General features: G+C 41.3%; 1 protein-coding gene across 2 annotated transcripts; it reads right to left on the minus strand.

Annotated features, from left to right (window-relative positions):
- Positions 1 to 2,444: 2,444 nt before the first annotated feature.
- rpl38 (ribosomal protein L38) lies at positions 2,445 to 13,942 on the minus strand. 2 transcript variants are annotated; one of them, XM_063074454.1, is made up of 5 exons: positions 13,849 to 13,942; positions 13,605 to 13,652; positions 5,919 to 5,979; positions 3,521 to 3,643; positions 2,445 to 2,521 (listed from the first exon to the last, which is right to left on the minus strand). In XM_063074454.1, the coding sequence occupies exons 2-5, from the start codon at positions 13,605 to 13,607 to the stop codon at positions 2,496 to 2,498; spliced, it is 213 nt and encodes a 70-aa protein (XP_062930524.1). In that variant the 5' UTR covers positions 13,608 to 13,652; positions 13,849 to 13,942; the 3' UTR covers positions 2,445 to 2,495. The 2 variants fall into 2 exon arrangements, with proteins under 2 accessions (XP_062930524.1, XP_062930523.1); XM_063074453.1 differs by lacking the exon at positions 13,849 to 13,942 and having other exon boundaries at positions 13,605 to 13,816.
- Positions 13,943 to 15,118: the final 1,176 nt, after the last annotated feature.

The raw sequence follows: 15,118 nt of genomic DNA on the forward strand, positions 1-15,118 counted from the left end.
TCCTGGAGGAACAAGTAAAGCAGCAAATGGAAATCAAATCAGCAAAGTATCCCAATTTTTGGTTAGCTTTATTTAGACCATAATGTATCAGAGCAGTAGACCATTGGCCCATCAAGTCTGCTCAGCTGACTCAATTTAGTATACAGTACTTAGCTGTAGGAAAGCTGGCTGGTGGCATAGTGGCATCAGCGCTGGACTTCAGGGTGAGACCAGAGTTCGAATCCAGCCGGCACTCTTGCACGCTCTCCATCCCTGCTGGGTTAAGAGCAAGTGATCTCTTTAAAAAAAACTCACCCAGCAGAAGGCAATGACAAACCACTGCTGTAATGGCAAGGAAGGAAATTGCCGGCTAATTGGAAAATTCCAGATGGAACATAGTTATCCCTTTCCTTCAGTTGTTGAAAGGGACAACACAAACAGCACAGCCCTGGTCTTTGCTGAACCACTTAAAACTGCCTACTCCCATCCACTTGCACCAGGACCATAGCCCTCCGTTTATCTATCCAAACTTGTCTTAAAACATTGAAATCAAGCTCACATGCACCACTTATGCTGGCAGTTCCTACCACTCTCACAACCCTCCAAGGCTACGTCCACACTACGCCAGATAATTGTGAAAACGCCGGTTTCGAGTAAAATCAATAGGCGTCCACACTAAGCGTTTTTCAGAACATCTCTGTCCACATTAGACGGATATTTGGGCGAATCTCCTCCTACTGGGCATGCGCAGGACACAGAAAACAAGCGAAGAGGAAATGATATACTTGGTGCACGTTTGTCCAGTTACAGAGTAGAAAAACTTAAAAAGGAATTGCTCTTGGCTCTCGCGCAGGAGGACTTAAAACTAAAAAAAAACGAATACTGGAGCATATGGAGGCAACCGACAGGGAGTTCACGGACAGTATGACTGACGACAAACACTGAAGAACTGACTCTGTTGCATTAATAAAGCACCCTGTTAAATGTATAAAACATGTCTGCATCAGTGTTATCTTGTATTTCCATACAATGTTACATTAGGCTGTTACACCTCTGTTGTCAGAGAAGTACTTGCATAAATAGGTAAACCACCTTCATAAAAGCAAGGACAGAAAACAGGGCTAAGTGAGTATACTTATTTATTCAGTAAGCTATGGGTCAAAGTATTTGGTGAGTACATTGCTAACTCTTCCGGCTTCAGTCTTGTTGCCCTGTGTTCTTAAATTGTTAGGTTCTGCGAAACGCAGAATCAAATATCGCTGTGATGATTGTACGCTCAGGTATCAATTGTTTGGCGACAATAAAGTAGTAATAATAAAACAATGAAATGCTGCGCTGTCGCCATCTGTTCCGGCACATCATGACAGCGGTTTTTAAAAATCTCCGGTTACCCTGTACACCCTGCAACGGGTATTAGGCGTTTTCAGATTTATTCACTCTAGAGACCGTTTCTGAAAATCTGTTTTTGGGGGGCTGAAAACGCTGTTTCAGTGTGGACGGAAGGTCAAAACAAAGAGAAAAGGCTTCATTTTCAAAACTATCCGGTGTAGTGTGGACGTAGTCAAAGTGAAGAAGCTTCCCCTTAAACATTTCACCTTTCACCCTTAACCTATTATCTCCAGTTGGAAAAAGCCTGCTTGCATTTATGCTTACCCCTCAATTTTGTATACCTCTACCAATGCTCTCCTCAAATCTTCTACATTCCAAGGAATAGTCCTAACCTATTCAATCTTTCCTTATAATTAAGATTCTCTAGTCCCAGCAATATTCTTGTAAATTTTCATTGTATTCTTTCAACCCCAATTACAACTTACCTTATACGGCACATACACTTCAAAACATACAATGAAATGCATTTGCTTCAAATCAAATCACCAAAGATTGTCCTGAGCACCCTGGAAGTACTTCTGACACCAACTTAGCATGCTCACACTCACTAAACCTAACCATAGGTCTTTGGAATATGGGAGGAAACCCTAACACAGGTTTTAGAATACAATTGTACTGTAACATTATCCCTCATTGTTATTGCTTTTCCCTTGTACTCAATATACTGATCTGATGAAGCAAATTCTATGGACGGCATGAAAAACTATTTCACTGCACTATTGCATTATGTGACAATAAATTATTTCCATTTTAGAACACATTTCTTTGAGCACGTGTATTGGGAACAAAGAGGGTATTGATACCTGTGGATTTTGTTTATGCCTCATTCCTTTACAGATAACAATTACTTGATGGAAAAAGTCAGCTACTTTTTTTTTCAAAATAATGTGGCAGTATCTACATTCAACCAGGAGTGGGAAATATGACTGTATGCCTCAGCCCAAAAGCACTTGAATGTTGGTCTAAATTAATCACTTAAGAGTTTTGATTGGGTTTTGAACACCCTCAAGAGATAAAAGTATTTAAGTCTATTTTTATCATGAGCGATTTAAAAAAAATACAAACACCACAGGAGCTTTTTGTCATTTTTTATTTCAATAAAATCTGAACATTGAAATTGCAGCTCTTCACTTCAGTTCTTTGACAGCCAAACCTGGTTTAAAACAAAAACAAAATTAGAAGCTTGAAGAGATGTGAAAAAAATCCACAAAAACATGCAAATATTAGTGAATCATTTGAATATAAACACATTAGTGTACATTTCCTACTGCAATGGGGAAATTTAAAATATATCTAAACTTCAGCTCCAAAGAGCCAATTTCAACCTAGCATGTTTGAGTACACAGGACATTTCTAAAGCTGAAAGCACACACCAAAATCTACAAGTCTTCCAGTAAGACGGTGGCGCATTCGATCACAGTGGCTTCTTCAGGGTCAACCAAAGGTGTTACTGTCCTTTTAAAACAGGGGTTCCCAACACTGGAGTCCAGACCCCTTGGTTAATGGTAAGGGTCCATACATTGGTGCATGAAGGACATGTGCAGTCTAACAGCCAGTGATCATCTTAGTCTCTTCTCGAGTTTGCAATCTCCTGTTGGATATTATTAATGTGGAATGCTGTAAACCCAATTCACCAATTTATTGACGGACAGTATGCACAAATTGATCTTTACACATTTACTCAAATATGTTGTCCAAACAACAAAATCTGAAATTCATATTCCAAAAGTGCATTACAATTCTCAATTGCACCTAATTCTACAGTAATGTAGCTGTTCCTGTGACACTATTACAGCTCAGGGAGTTCTGAAGTTCAGAGTTCACTTCCAGCGCCATTTTCTAAGGAGTCTCTATACGTCCTCCCCGTGGAATGTGAGAGATTTCCCCCAGGTGCTCAGTTTGGGGTTGCTGGGGCAGTGTGGCTCTAAGGGCCAGGAGGGCCTACTCCGCGCTGTATCACTAAATAAATTGATTACACTGATTTAACCAACCCTTTTTACTTACAGTGCAGTACAAAATGCAGCTATAACTGCATACAAATGTATTGCTGTTTACACAACAAAGTTTTGCTCTCGCATACTGTTTCCAAATGTGACAACCAGCTAACCTACTCTAGCAGATGTCTAACCTGTACAGTTTGCAATTTGCTCACCTGGGGGCAAGGACTGTTTGAGTTTTTCAGCCTTTTCTTTGTCTGTGATGACTAGTGTGTACAGATACCTACTGCACCGTACTTTAAATTTTACATTATCTTTGTTCTTCTTGATTTTCACAGCTACAAAAAACAAAACAGGCAAATTATTTACATAGTTGACTAAGTATTTTTATAGAAACATCACAAATCTTGAAGAGACAAGCATGTATGTAGAAGACACAGACAAATGATACTTGGTTGGGGAGCAAAGACAAACAAACCTGGCCAAATGGCAGCCCACATCCACAGTCAAAAAGCAAAACCTGCAGATACTAGAAATGAGAAATAACAAGAAAATGCCAGACACACTCAGCAGGCTAGCCAGCACCTATAGAAAGAGAAACTATGTCTCAAGCCACTGACAGAAAGATTTTGTTTCTCTCTTCAAATGCTGCTTGACCCAAGCCTCACCATAATTATTTTTATTGCAAGTAGTAGATGGAAATATCTACTTCAGAAATTTTCTGGGTAACCAATTGATTACACATCACATGCCCCCATGAACTGCAGAACAACCAAATGGCTTACAAATCTCAAATTTACTTTCAAGCTCAGCAGCACAACTCTCAACTATCCTGTAGTTCAAAAATCATCTTAACGCTGGTTACATTAAAATAACTCAGCATCAAGAGGCACCTGTGAAATTATGGCATTCTCCAGCAATCAACCTGATGAATCTTAATTACACTTCAGTTACAAGTGTTATTCCAGCAGTCGGACCAGGATGTTTGGGGCAAGACATCTTCCAAACTGGACTCAAATCCTCTTGCAATTATCACTGTACAAAGGACATGTTCATTTTCTCAATATCTTCTATTCCTTTATGTTCATACACTTGGGTGGGGAATGGGGCATACATTCCTTTGAAAAACAACATCTTGGTTTGGTCAAGGTTAGAAAAGCCACAAGGAAGCAAACCATCCTTTACTAAAAACTAACACAATAGATGCTCATATTTGCCTTCCAGAACTCCAATTTCTCCAATCTCATTACAAGATATCTTTTAGAAATTTTTTAAATGCTATAAAATAAATTTTGGAAGTTACATCTAACCTACAAAGGACTGCCAGTTAATTCCCAACAGATCATTATACTATAGCTATACTGTGCTATACATTGCGATTTAACCACATTAGAGATCTCCAGAAATCATATCCAAAAATCAGCAAATACAAGGGAAGATTTGAAAAATTAAATGTGAATTTTCAACAATAAAATTGCAGTCATCCACAATTTATTCTGCTATCAACATAAACTAGGACTTTGTAAAACTACAGTAAATTTCAATCTATGGATTGGTAACAAATGGGAACTATTGCACTTAATACAAATTGGCTCTACACACTGCCAGCTGCAATAGGAATATTAAATGAGACAAAGATGAGGAAAAGTGTTCCCCCATTTTGTCAGATAAACCAGTATCTACACCAGCCAGACTAATAAGGCTATACCCAAATAGGACTAATAGGTGCAGTGCTCCATGATGCACCCAAATGATACAAACAGAAAATGCTGGTTATTTGCCCAGCCAAACCTAGAACAAAATACTTAATATCCCATAAGAATAGTAGCAAGCCATCCAATTTACAATACTCTAGCAGTAATAAGACCAGCACTGATTTGTGATCCAATTCTATACAGCCACCTTTCTCCAAGCTCATTTTAAAATTGGCTGAGCACCAAATGCCATTTGTAAAGAGAATTCAAAAGTTCTACAACGCTGAGCATATAGAAGTTTTGAAAATCAGTCATAAAGATTTAATCCTAAATTATCAAAAACTTCATCCCCTTGTTTCAGTCACCAAACACCAGAATCTTCCCAGAACATTTTGAAAATTGTTAACACATTAAATTGCAGGAAATTCATCTATAGTTTATGCCATCTTCCCTTGCTATTATAACCTCAGTTTAGTTACAGATATAACATCACTTATTTGCATTTTCTCAAAACATTCCATCCGGCCAGGATAATGGTCACAACCACGATCCTTTATTTCACTCGTCACATTTTACAACTCCTGCTTGGCCAATTTCCATGCTAGATCAATAAATTGTTCAGTCCTCTGAGATAGGAACTGACGTGGGTTCAATTCCTCTGTGGATTTTTCAGTTTTTTTCTTTGTTGAGTGGGTTTCCAATCTCCTCCCACATCCCAAATATCTGCAAATTGGACACGGAATTATTCCTAGGTGCTGATAAAATCTGCTGAGAGCTGCTGATGGAATGTGGGGCTGCCACAACTGGGCTAAAACGTACTGGCCCAATCAACTAGAATCTACCGTATTCTGCTTTCCTTTCACACTGGAATTTAATTTTGAATCCGATAAATCAAATAAATTATTTTAAATTCACTTACATTTTGCATCCTTTCTTCTTGCTGTTAGCAAGAAATCTTTGATTTCAGCAATCATACGAGGCTGTTGGAACACAAATATTAAAATATTGAAGATTTCATGTAAAATGTACCAGTTAGAATAAGGTGCTAAAAGATTTAATGCATCATCTAGAGTCACTCTCCAGATGCCCATTCAGGACAAAATTTTAAAATCAAATCTTATTATTGTGACCTAAGATACTAAAATAATCAGACACATAAAGAATATCGACCATTATGAAGTTACATGAACCACCAAAACAATCAAGACAGCAAACTTTACAGATTCACGAGAAGCAATGCCATTAGTTTTTTTTAACCTAACATCTAACACACAAAACCTAACATTTAACACACAAATCACAGAAAAGTAATCAAGCCAAAAAAAACCACGAACCTGTAAATGTACAATTAGGGCAGAAGACTTAAAAACTCCATAAAGAATCTCTCCGATTAGAAGAGACAGGAGCTTACATCTACTGCAAGTGAATGATCCAAGGTGACTGCCAGTGATGGAATGTGCTTCAGAAGGTCAAAGTTAGTGCAATGTGGGAGGGGAAGGGGAAAGGAGAAGGGAGGGTAGGAAAGGACAAGATGAGAATTTAAGGCAACTTGAAGCATGTGTCAATTTAAACCACAGAAGGAAGTGGGAAGGGTAATCACGGTTTTGATCCAAGTTCAATTTTATGAACTGTAGAATATGAAAAAGCAGTTAAGGCTGATACTTGTGCGTACTAGTTTACGCCGTAGCCTACGCAAGTGGGCTATGCTGTGAGCATTTATACTTGTGCGTTGGTGTGTCTGCGTTGCTCTGCAATTCACTGCCAAAACGCTAGTTGGCGGTGGGGTTTCTATGCCACTGTGTTGAGTTTCTTCGTGTAGAAACTCAACATGAAGAAACTCAAACTTCAAACAATGGCGACTGAAACTGGAGGAGGGTGAATTTCCTGTGCTTGTCTGGCCACTGAGAGACATGGACAACGAAATGCATTTCAAATATTTTCGGATGTCAGCAGGTAGATTTGATGATTTGGTTCATTGTCTCCAACCATTTATTTCGCATCAGTGTACTCAGAGACTGGCAATCACCATTTGAGTTTTAGCTTCAGGAGGAAGTCAGCTAGCTACAAACTGGCGTCAAGCACAGGATCCTCCATAATTTCAGAGGTCTATTATAAAGCTTTATGGAAATCTTTGCAGCCAGAGTTCCTTCCCTGCCCTTCAGTCACCCAATGGGAAGCTATTGCAGCGTAGGAGAAAATGCGATGCTACCAAGCAGACCAATCACAGTTGTTGCGGTCTGCGTTGCCGCGACACGTAGTTACATTTTTGGGGGAGGTGCGCGTCAGGCTACACCGTACCTACGGCGTCAATTTGACACACAAGTATAAATTGGCCTTTAGACTGCATTAAAAATTAGCCCTAACAAAAGCATGAATGACGTGGCTGGGTCTCTGCAGGAAAAGTAAATGGCATGCTTTAATCAAATAGTAAAAGAAGGCTAAAAGACAAACAAAACACTGAAAGAACTCATTTAGTCAAGATGCATCTCTGGATAAAGAAACTAGATGTTCCAGACTAAGGACCTCTCCACAGAAAGTTACAAAATCTTCAAGCTCAAGGCCAAGAAGGTGGATGGAATTTGCAGTAAATGTTTGCTCTACCTTTTCCCAAGACTGGAGAATACTGCAGCTCACCAATAACTAAGACAAGAAAGTATATTATGAGGGAAGTTGGTAGAAGCAGATGTATAGTCATGTTACAAGGCATCTGGATAGACACATTAACAGGCTTGGCAAAGATTAAGGGTTCACCACCTTTTTTGTGCCATAGACCAATACCATTAAGCAGGGGGTCCATGGATCCCAGACTGGGAGCCCCGGTATAGATACAGACTTCGTGTAGACAGATGGGATTAGTTTGTTTGGTATCGTCAGCACAGACATCATGTGAAGGACCTGTTTCGGTTCCACAAATGAAAACTGAACTCATTTGCATACTGGCAGCAGAAAGCCAAGCTAACATCAACATTCACTCAGAAAGCACTGAAAGCTTTGTTGGGAATAAAATGACGAATGAAATTCGGCACTTTCACATTAATGCCATATCTTCCAGCCTCACTTTTCATTGACCAGTAGCACACTAAAATTTCCTGGTCTCCTTCAATGACCACAGATTTCACAATGATTTTTAAAAAACAGCTAATCACTAACCCTTGAGCAGCTGCATGGAGCAAGTGAGACAGGCAGGAATCAATCAGGCCAGCTCATCCCATAATACTTTCTGTCACCATATTGTGCCCGCTTAGGGGAGAGTTCTGCAAGTGTTCAGCTAGCAAGCTAAATGCAATGTGGATTCAAACCATCTTGAGGCACACTGGACTATAGTGTTCACAGTGCAGCAACTCAAATATGCAGGGTGCAGCAACAGCTACCAGTTGTAGCCTTTGACCTTAACAACTGGAGGGAACATTCTCCAAAAATTAAACTGACCACAGAAATTCACCTTCATCTTGTATCTGCTCCTCAACAGCATTCACCAGAGTACCAACTAATCTTGGCCAAGATATGTTCACAACGTCATTTTTTTCAGCATAATTTTGAAGCTTACCTCCAATGGTTTCCCGTGGGAGCAGAGCTAATCTGATCTAATGGGGAAAAATGGTTGAAGCACCCCCCATTAGATGGTGCAAATGACATCAATCAACTTCACTTGCCCCATCACTGAAACATTCCCGCAAGCTATGGATGCGTTTTCATGGACTCATCTCATGTTCTCAATATTTATTTGTCTTTTGTACTTGTAGTTTGTCTTTTGCACATTGATTTATTTGTCTGTCCTGACGGGTGCAGTCATTCATTGGTTCTATTGTTTCTTGTATTTACTGTGAATAGCCGCAAAATAAAGTGAATCTCAGGGTTGGATATGGTGACTATGTACTTTGATAATAAATTTACTTTGAACTTTTAACAATGACAACACTTCAGAATCAAGGTTAACCAATCTCTAGTTCAAATGGGATATGCAACTGTTGCACTTGTGCACACAGGCCAAGTTCCAAAACGCCACTCTCCAAAGCATATGAAATCAAGCCTCATGCTCAACGTCCTCAGCCAACATGCTCCTACTGCAATAGCCGGCCTTCCAGTTTTCTGCAAAAACATCCCAAATTTTAAAATGCACTCTTCGGTGAAGGCAGACATCAATGAAATTCACTAGTCTAATGGCCAGCAGTAACCCTTACCCTCCTAAATGCACCCAAGGTCTTGACTACCTAAACAGTCATAATTAGGCATTAGAAAAGTACCATCCAAACTGTGTCCACAAAAACTTCATATCACATCACTGGATTCCTGAGGCAGAAAGAGAATACACTCAAAGCGGCCTTTAAGTACATGTCCAATGACTCCTGGAAATCTCTGCCCTACAACCACTCAGAAGTGGAAAAGAAACAAGTCAGGCTGATTTGGAAACCCAAGATGTATAATGGGAGTGTGTAAAGGCAGTTAGCAGAGAGAAGGGCCTAACTTGCCTATGCTATGGTGCTTACTTGATCTAGCCCCCATCGGTCTGCATTTGGCCCAAATTCCTCTTTACCTTTCTATCCACGTTTGTCTAAATGCACTTTAAACATTGTAATTATACCTTCCTCCACTACTAACACTTCATTCCGTATGACAATCACCCCTCAGACCCCTTCTCACCTATCTCAGGAAAAAAAAGACTAGAATCATTCACTATAACTGTTACCCATGACTTTTGCCTCCATCCACAAGGTTACCCCTCAGCCTCCTCCACTCCAAGGAAAACAGTGCCAGCCTAACTCCTTATAATAAAGCCCTCCAGTCTAGGCCACAACACTGAATATTTTCTTGCTTAATCTTCCTATAGTATAGCGACCAAACTTCACAACACCCCAAATCAGTTTCACCAATGCCATGTACAGCTGTAATGTGACAACCCAACTGCTGTACTCAATGCCCTGCTGTATTTACCATCTTCACTACCCTCTAATGTGTTGCCATATGATGGTAACACTGTATTCATAACCTCAGTTCTCCCTGATCTGCAACATCCCCCTCCCTCGGCTCCTACCTTACATGTTCCACCTCATTTAACTTTCCTAAGTTGTTGAGTGCCATCAACTCATGGCGACCCTATGGATAGTGTAGTAGTCCATATGATTTTTGTGGTAAGATACAGAAGTAGATTACCAGGCCTTCCCTCCACGCAGGTTGGGACCTGGCCAGATTCGAACTCAGGACCATCCACCTTGCAGTCCATTGCTGATGTCAGTGCACCACCGGCCAGCCCTTTATGCTTATCCAAATTAAATTCCACCTATGCCATTCCTTGGCCATCTTTCCCTCTTGATCTAGATTCTGTTCAAACTTGAAAGTTCAAAGTAAATTTATTACTAAGGTACTTGTATGTCACCATGTACAACCCAAGGATTTGTTTCCTTGTAGGCATTCACTGTAGAAGAAATATAATAAAATTAATGAAAAACTACACACAAAGACTGACGACCAATGTGAAAAGACAAAAACTATGCAAATACAAAAATAATAATGAGAATGAGTCCTTGAATCCTTGAAAGCAAGTCCATAGGTTGAGTTCAGGTCAGTTCAGCGTTGAGGTGAGTGAAATTATCTACACTGATTCAGGAGTCTCATGGTTGAAGGACTATAACTGTTCCTGAACCAGGTGGCGTGCGACCTCAAGGCTTCTGTACCTCCTTCCCGATGGCAGCAGTGAGAAGAGCAGCATATCCTGGATGGAAACTTGGATACCATTCTTCACTGTTCACTTCAGCACCAACTCTTGTGTCAGCTGCAGACTTACTGATCACACCACCTACATTCTTATCCAACAAGTGACCCAGCAAACACACACACAGAGCACACTGTAGGCCTCAAGTCCAAACAGCACTCCAACACCACCTTCTAAATGCAACTGGCCATCTCACTCTGGACCAAGTTACCATACAAAAGGTAATGCACAACATACTGCTGAAGAATGACACTGCTGCAAAAAAAAAAATCCACCCCACTTGCCGTATCACCTTTTATCTCATATGTGAAATGACCTTCTCTCTACATATTAGTCTCATTAGTCTCGAGTTGAACAGGTCCTTTGGATCTGTCTTCACTAGGGAAGACACAAACAATCTCCCAGATGTAATAGTGGCCAGAGGACCCAGGGTAACGGAGGAACTGAAGGAGATTCACATTAGGCAGAAAATAGTGTTGGATAGACTGATGGGACTGAAGGCTGATAAATCTCCAGGGCCTGATGGTCTGCACCCCAGGGTACTTAAGGAGGTGGCTCTAGAAATCATGGACATATTGGTAATCATTTTCCAATGTTCTATAGATGCAAGATCAGTTCCTGAGGACTGGAGGGTAGCTAATGTTATCGCACTTTTTAAGAAAGGAGGGAGAGAGAAAACGGAATTATAGACCAGTTAGCCTGACATCAGTGGTGGGGAAGATGCTGGAGTCAATTATAAAGGATGAAATAGCGGCACATTTGGACAGCAGTAACAGGATCGGTCTGAGTCAGCATGGATTTACGAAGGGAAGAACATGCTTGACTAATCTTCTGGAATTTTTTGAGGATGTAACTATGAAAATGGACATGGGAGAGCCAGTGGATGTAGTGTACCTGGACTTTCAAAAAGCCATGGATACTGACATGGATAGAAAATTGGTTGGCAGACAGGAAACAAGTAGAGATTAACAGGTCCCTTTCAGAATGGCAGGCGGTGACTAGTGGGGTACTGCAAGGCTCGGTGCTGGGACCGCAGCTATTTACAATATACATTAATGATTTAGATGAAGGGATTAGAAGTAACAGTAGCAAATTTGCAGATGACACAAAGCTGGGTGGCAGTGTGAAATGTGTGGAGGATGTTGTAATAATGGAGGAAGACTTGGACAGGTTGAATGAGTGGGCAGGTACATGGCAGATGCAGTTTAATGTAGATAAATGTGAGGTTATCCACTTTGGTGGCAAGAACAGGAAGGCAAATTACTATTTGAATGGTGCCAAGTTAGGAAAAGGGGAAATACAATGAGACCTAGGTGTCCTTGTTCATCAGTCACTGAAAGTAAGCATGCAGGTACAGCAGGCAGTGAAGAAAGCTAATGGCACGTTGGCCTTCATAACAAGGGGAGTTGAGTATAGGAACAAAGAGGTCCTTCTGCTGTTGTACAGGGCCCTGGTGAGACCACACCTGGAGTACTGTGTAGTTTTGGTCTCCAAATTTGAGGAAGGACATTCTTTCTATTGAGGGAGTGCAGCGTAGGTTCACGAGGTTAATTCCCGGGATGGCGGGACTGTCATATGTTGAAAGATTGGAGCGACTGGGCTTGTATACTCTGGAATTTAGAAGGATGAGAGGGGTTCTGATTGAAACATATAAGATTATTAAGGGATTGAACACGCTAGAGGCAGGAAACATGTTCCCGATGTTGGGGGAGGCCAGAACCAGAGGCCACAATTTGAGAATAAGGGGTAGGCCATTTAGAACGGAGTTGAGGAAAAACTTTTTCACTCAAAGAGTTGTGGATCTGTAGAATGCTCTGCCTCAGAAGGCAGTGGAGGCCAATTCTCTGGATGCTTTCAAGAGTTAGATAGAGCTCACAATGATAGCGGAGTCAAGGGATATGGGGAGAAGGCAGAAACAGGGTACTGATTGTGGATGATCAGCCATGATCAGTGAATGGCGGTGCTGGCTCAAAGGGCCAAATGGCCTACTCCTGCACCTATTGTCTATTGTCGTTATCAACCAAAAAACCAAAGTGGCAGCACAACATATTCAATTCCCAAGTGCAACTCAGGAAAAAGCAGGCCATATCCACAAGCCAATCCGAACAGGAACTATGCAGATACCATCCTTGCATGAACATGTGCAAAACATATCAGCACCATTTTAATATATTTTCACTGAACTTCATTTCCAGCAGGTTCGTGGACATCTTCTCTCCTGCTGTCATATAGATCCTTTGTACACTTCTCAATCTACCTCATATTGGTTCTTGCAACTTTTAAAATCCACCTGCACTGCACTCTTGTTAACTATAAAACCATATTCTCCATTCCCTTATTGCTTCTCTGTGGTACTACCTCCATATCTGTCTGAATAGCTTGTAGCAGCTCAGTCAGTACACGTGACAATTACAAACCAATTCCAACCCACCTCCAAGAGACCACCACATCCCAAGTTGCTCAGCGGGCGTTTCCTCTATCACCATCTGAAACTGGAACTTTTGGGAGAAACCTAATCCCTTCAATTTCAATATACAGACCCAATGGGCCTCCACTCATGTACTACAACCTTCTTATAACCTGAGTAATATGTAACACATATCGAATGCACCCAGAGGGTGGACGCCAGCTTTTGAAATGCAAATCATAAAGGTCTCAGATGCAAGTTGACAATCAAATTATTCAAAGTACGTTATAAAAACTTCCTCGGGAAGAAAGCCGATTTCATTCAACATTCTTTGGCATACATTATCCATTCTACTCTCTACATCAGGAAGGCCATGGAACGCATGTCTGACATGGAAGTAGAGAACCGAATGGTGAATTCTTGTTTTTCTTAAGAAGTTTAAATTACTCTGAGGTAAGGAAGGTGACCACCTCCGTCCCGGCACTTACCATGGTCGCGGCAGATCCAGCGGTGGAGGTACGGCCCGTGCGCGGCGCCTGAAAAATTAAAACAAACCGTACACTGAGTCAATGGCGCTAATTTATAAACCTGTCACAACCCGGAACCCCGCCAGACACCGAGAACCGGGCAGCATAGCCCTTTATTTCTGCACCGGGGTGGCCGATGCCCCTGCCCGGCGCCCTGTGAGTGAGGATGGCCACGGATGAGTTTCGCCCACCGCTGAAGTCCTACCTGAAGCTAAGCCGCTACCGAGAGAAAGAGAGAGCTAGGCCCGCCCTACATCCGGGAATTAACACAGCGCCACGACGGCTTCCGCACAGGGACAAAACGCGCAACGACTTTCACAACGAAAAGCTCGAAATGAGGATCAGTGCATTGCTGATATATTCAAAGTTGAAATTTCAAAGTAAATTTACTACCAAAGTACGTATATGTCTGCATATACAACCCTGAGATTCGTTTTCGTGTGGACATACTCGGAAAATCCAGGAAACATAATAGAAATATGAAAATGAATTTTCATTTTGAATGAAAAAATGAAAAAAACAAGTATGGTGTTTGTCCACCCAACAGCATGGACAAACAACCAATGTGCAAAAGACAACGAACTGTGAAACTACAAAAGAAAAATAATGATGATAAAAAAAATCAGCAATAAATATCGAGAACATCACAAGATGAAGAGTCTTTGAAAGCGAGTCCATAAGTTGTGGGAACAGTTCAGTGATGGAGCGAGTGAAGTTAATCCCCTCTGGTTCAAGAACCTGAGAGGTAATAATTGTTCCTGAACCTGGTCGTGCGGGACCTGAGGCTCCTGTCCCTACTTCCTGGTGGTGGCAGTGAGAAGTGAGCATTGCCTGTATGGTTGGCGGTCCCTGATGATGGATGCTGCTTTCCTGTGATAACGTTTCGTCTGGATTTGCTCTGCTCATGATGGACTGGGCTGTGTCCGCTACTTTTTATAGAACTTTCCATTCAAGGGCATTGGTGTATCTATACCAGGCCATGATGCAACCAGTCAATATACTCTCCACCGCACATTTAGATTGTCAAAGTTTTAGGTGCCATGCTGAATCTTTGCAAACTTCTAAGGAAGTAGAGGTATTGCCATGCTTTCTTTGTAATTGCCCTTATTTGCTGGAGCCTCTGAAATGATAACAGCAAGGAATTTAAATTTTCTGGTCCTCTCCACCTCTGATCCCCAGTGAGGACTAGCTCATGTACTTCCGGCTTTCTCCTCCTGAAGACAGTAATCAGCTCTTTGGACTTGCTGACATTGAGTGAGAGGTGGTTGTCATGGCACCACTCGGCCAGATTTTCAATCTCCCTCCTATATGCCGATTTGTCACCATTTTGATTCAGCCAGTGACAGTGGGGTCATCAGCAATCTTAAATATAGCATCGGAGGTGTATTTAGCCTCACAGTCATGTTTAAAGTGAGTAGAGAAAGAGGCTAAGCACATAGCCTTGTGGTGTACCTGTGCTGATGGAGATTGTGGAA

The sequence above is a fragment of the Mobula hypostoma genome, chromosome 22 (genome assembly GCF_963921235.1).
Source record: "Mobula hypostoma chromosome 22, sMobHyp1.1, whole genome shotgun sequence".
NCBI classification, from domain to species: Eukaryota; Metazoa; Chordata; class Chondrichthyes; order Myliobatiformes; family Myliobatidae; genus Mobula; species Mobula hypostoma.

What these genes read in the sequence shown, in the direction of transcription:
- rpl38 (XM_063074454.1), bottom strand. An exon ending in AAGAAGAAAGGATGCAAAAT is followed by an intron (nt 3,644 to 5,918) that starts GTAAGTGAATTT and finishes TGTTTTTTGTAG; the next exon opens with CTGTGAAAATCAAGAAGAAC. An exon ending in CAAACAGTCCTTGCCCCCAG is followed by an intron (nt 2,522 to 3,520) that starts GTGAGCAAATTG and finishes GTTTTAAACCAG; the next exon opens with GTTTGGCTGTCAAAGAACTG.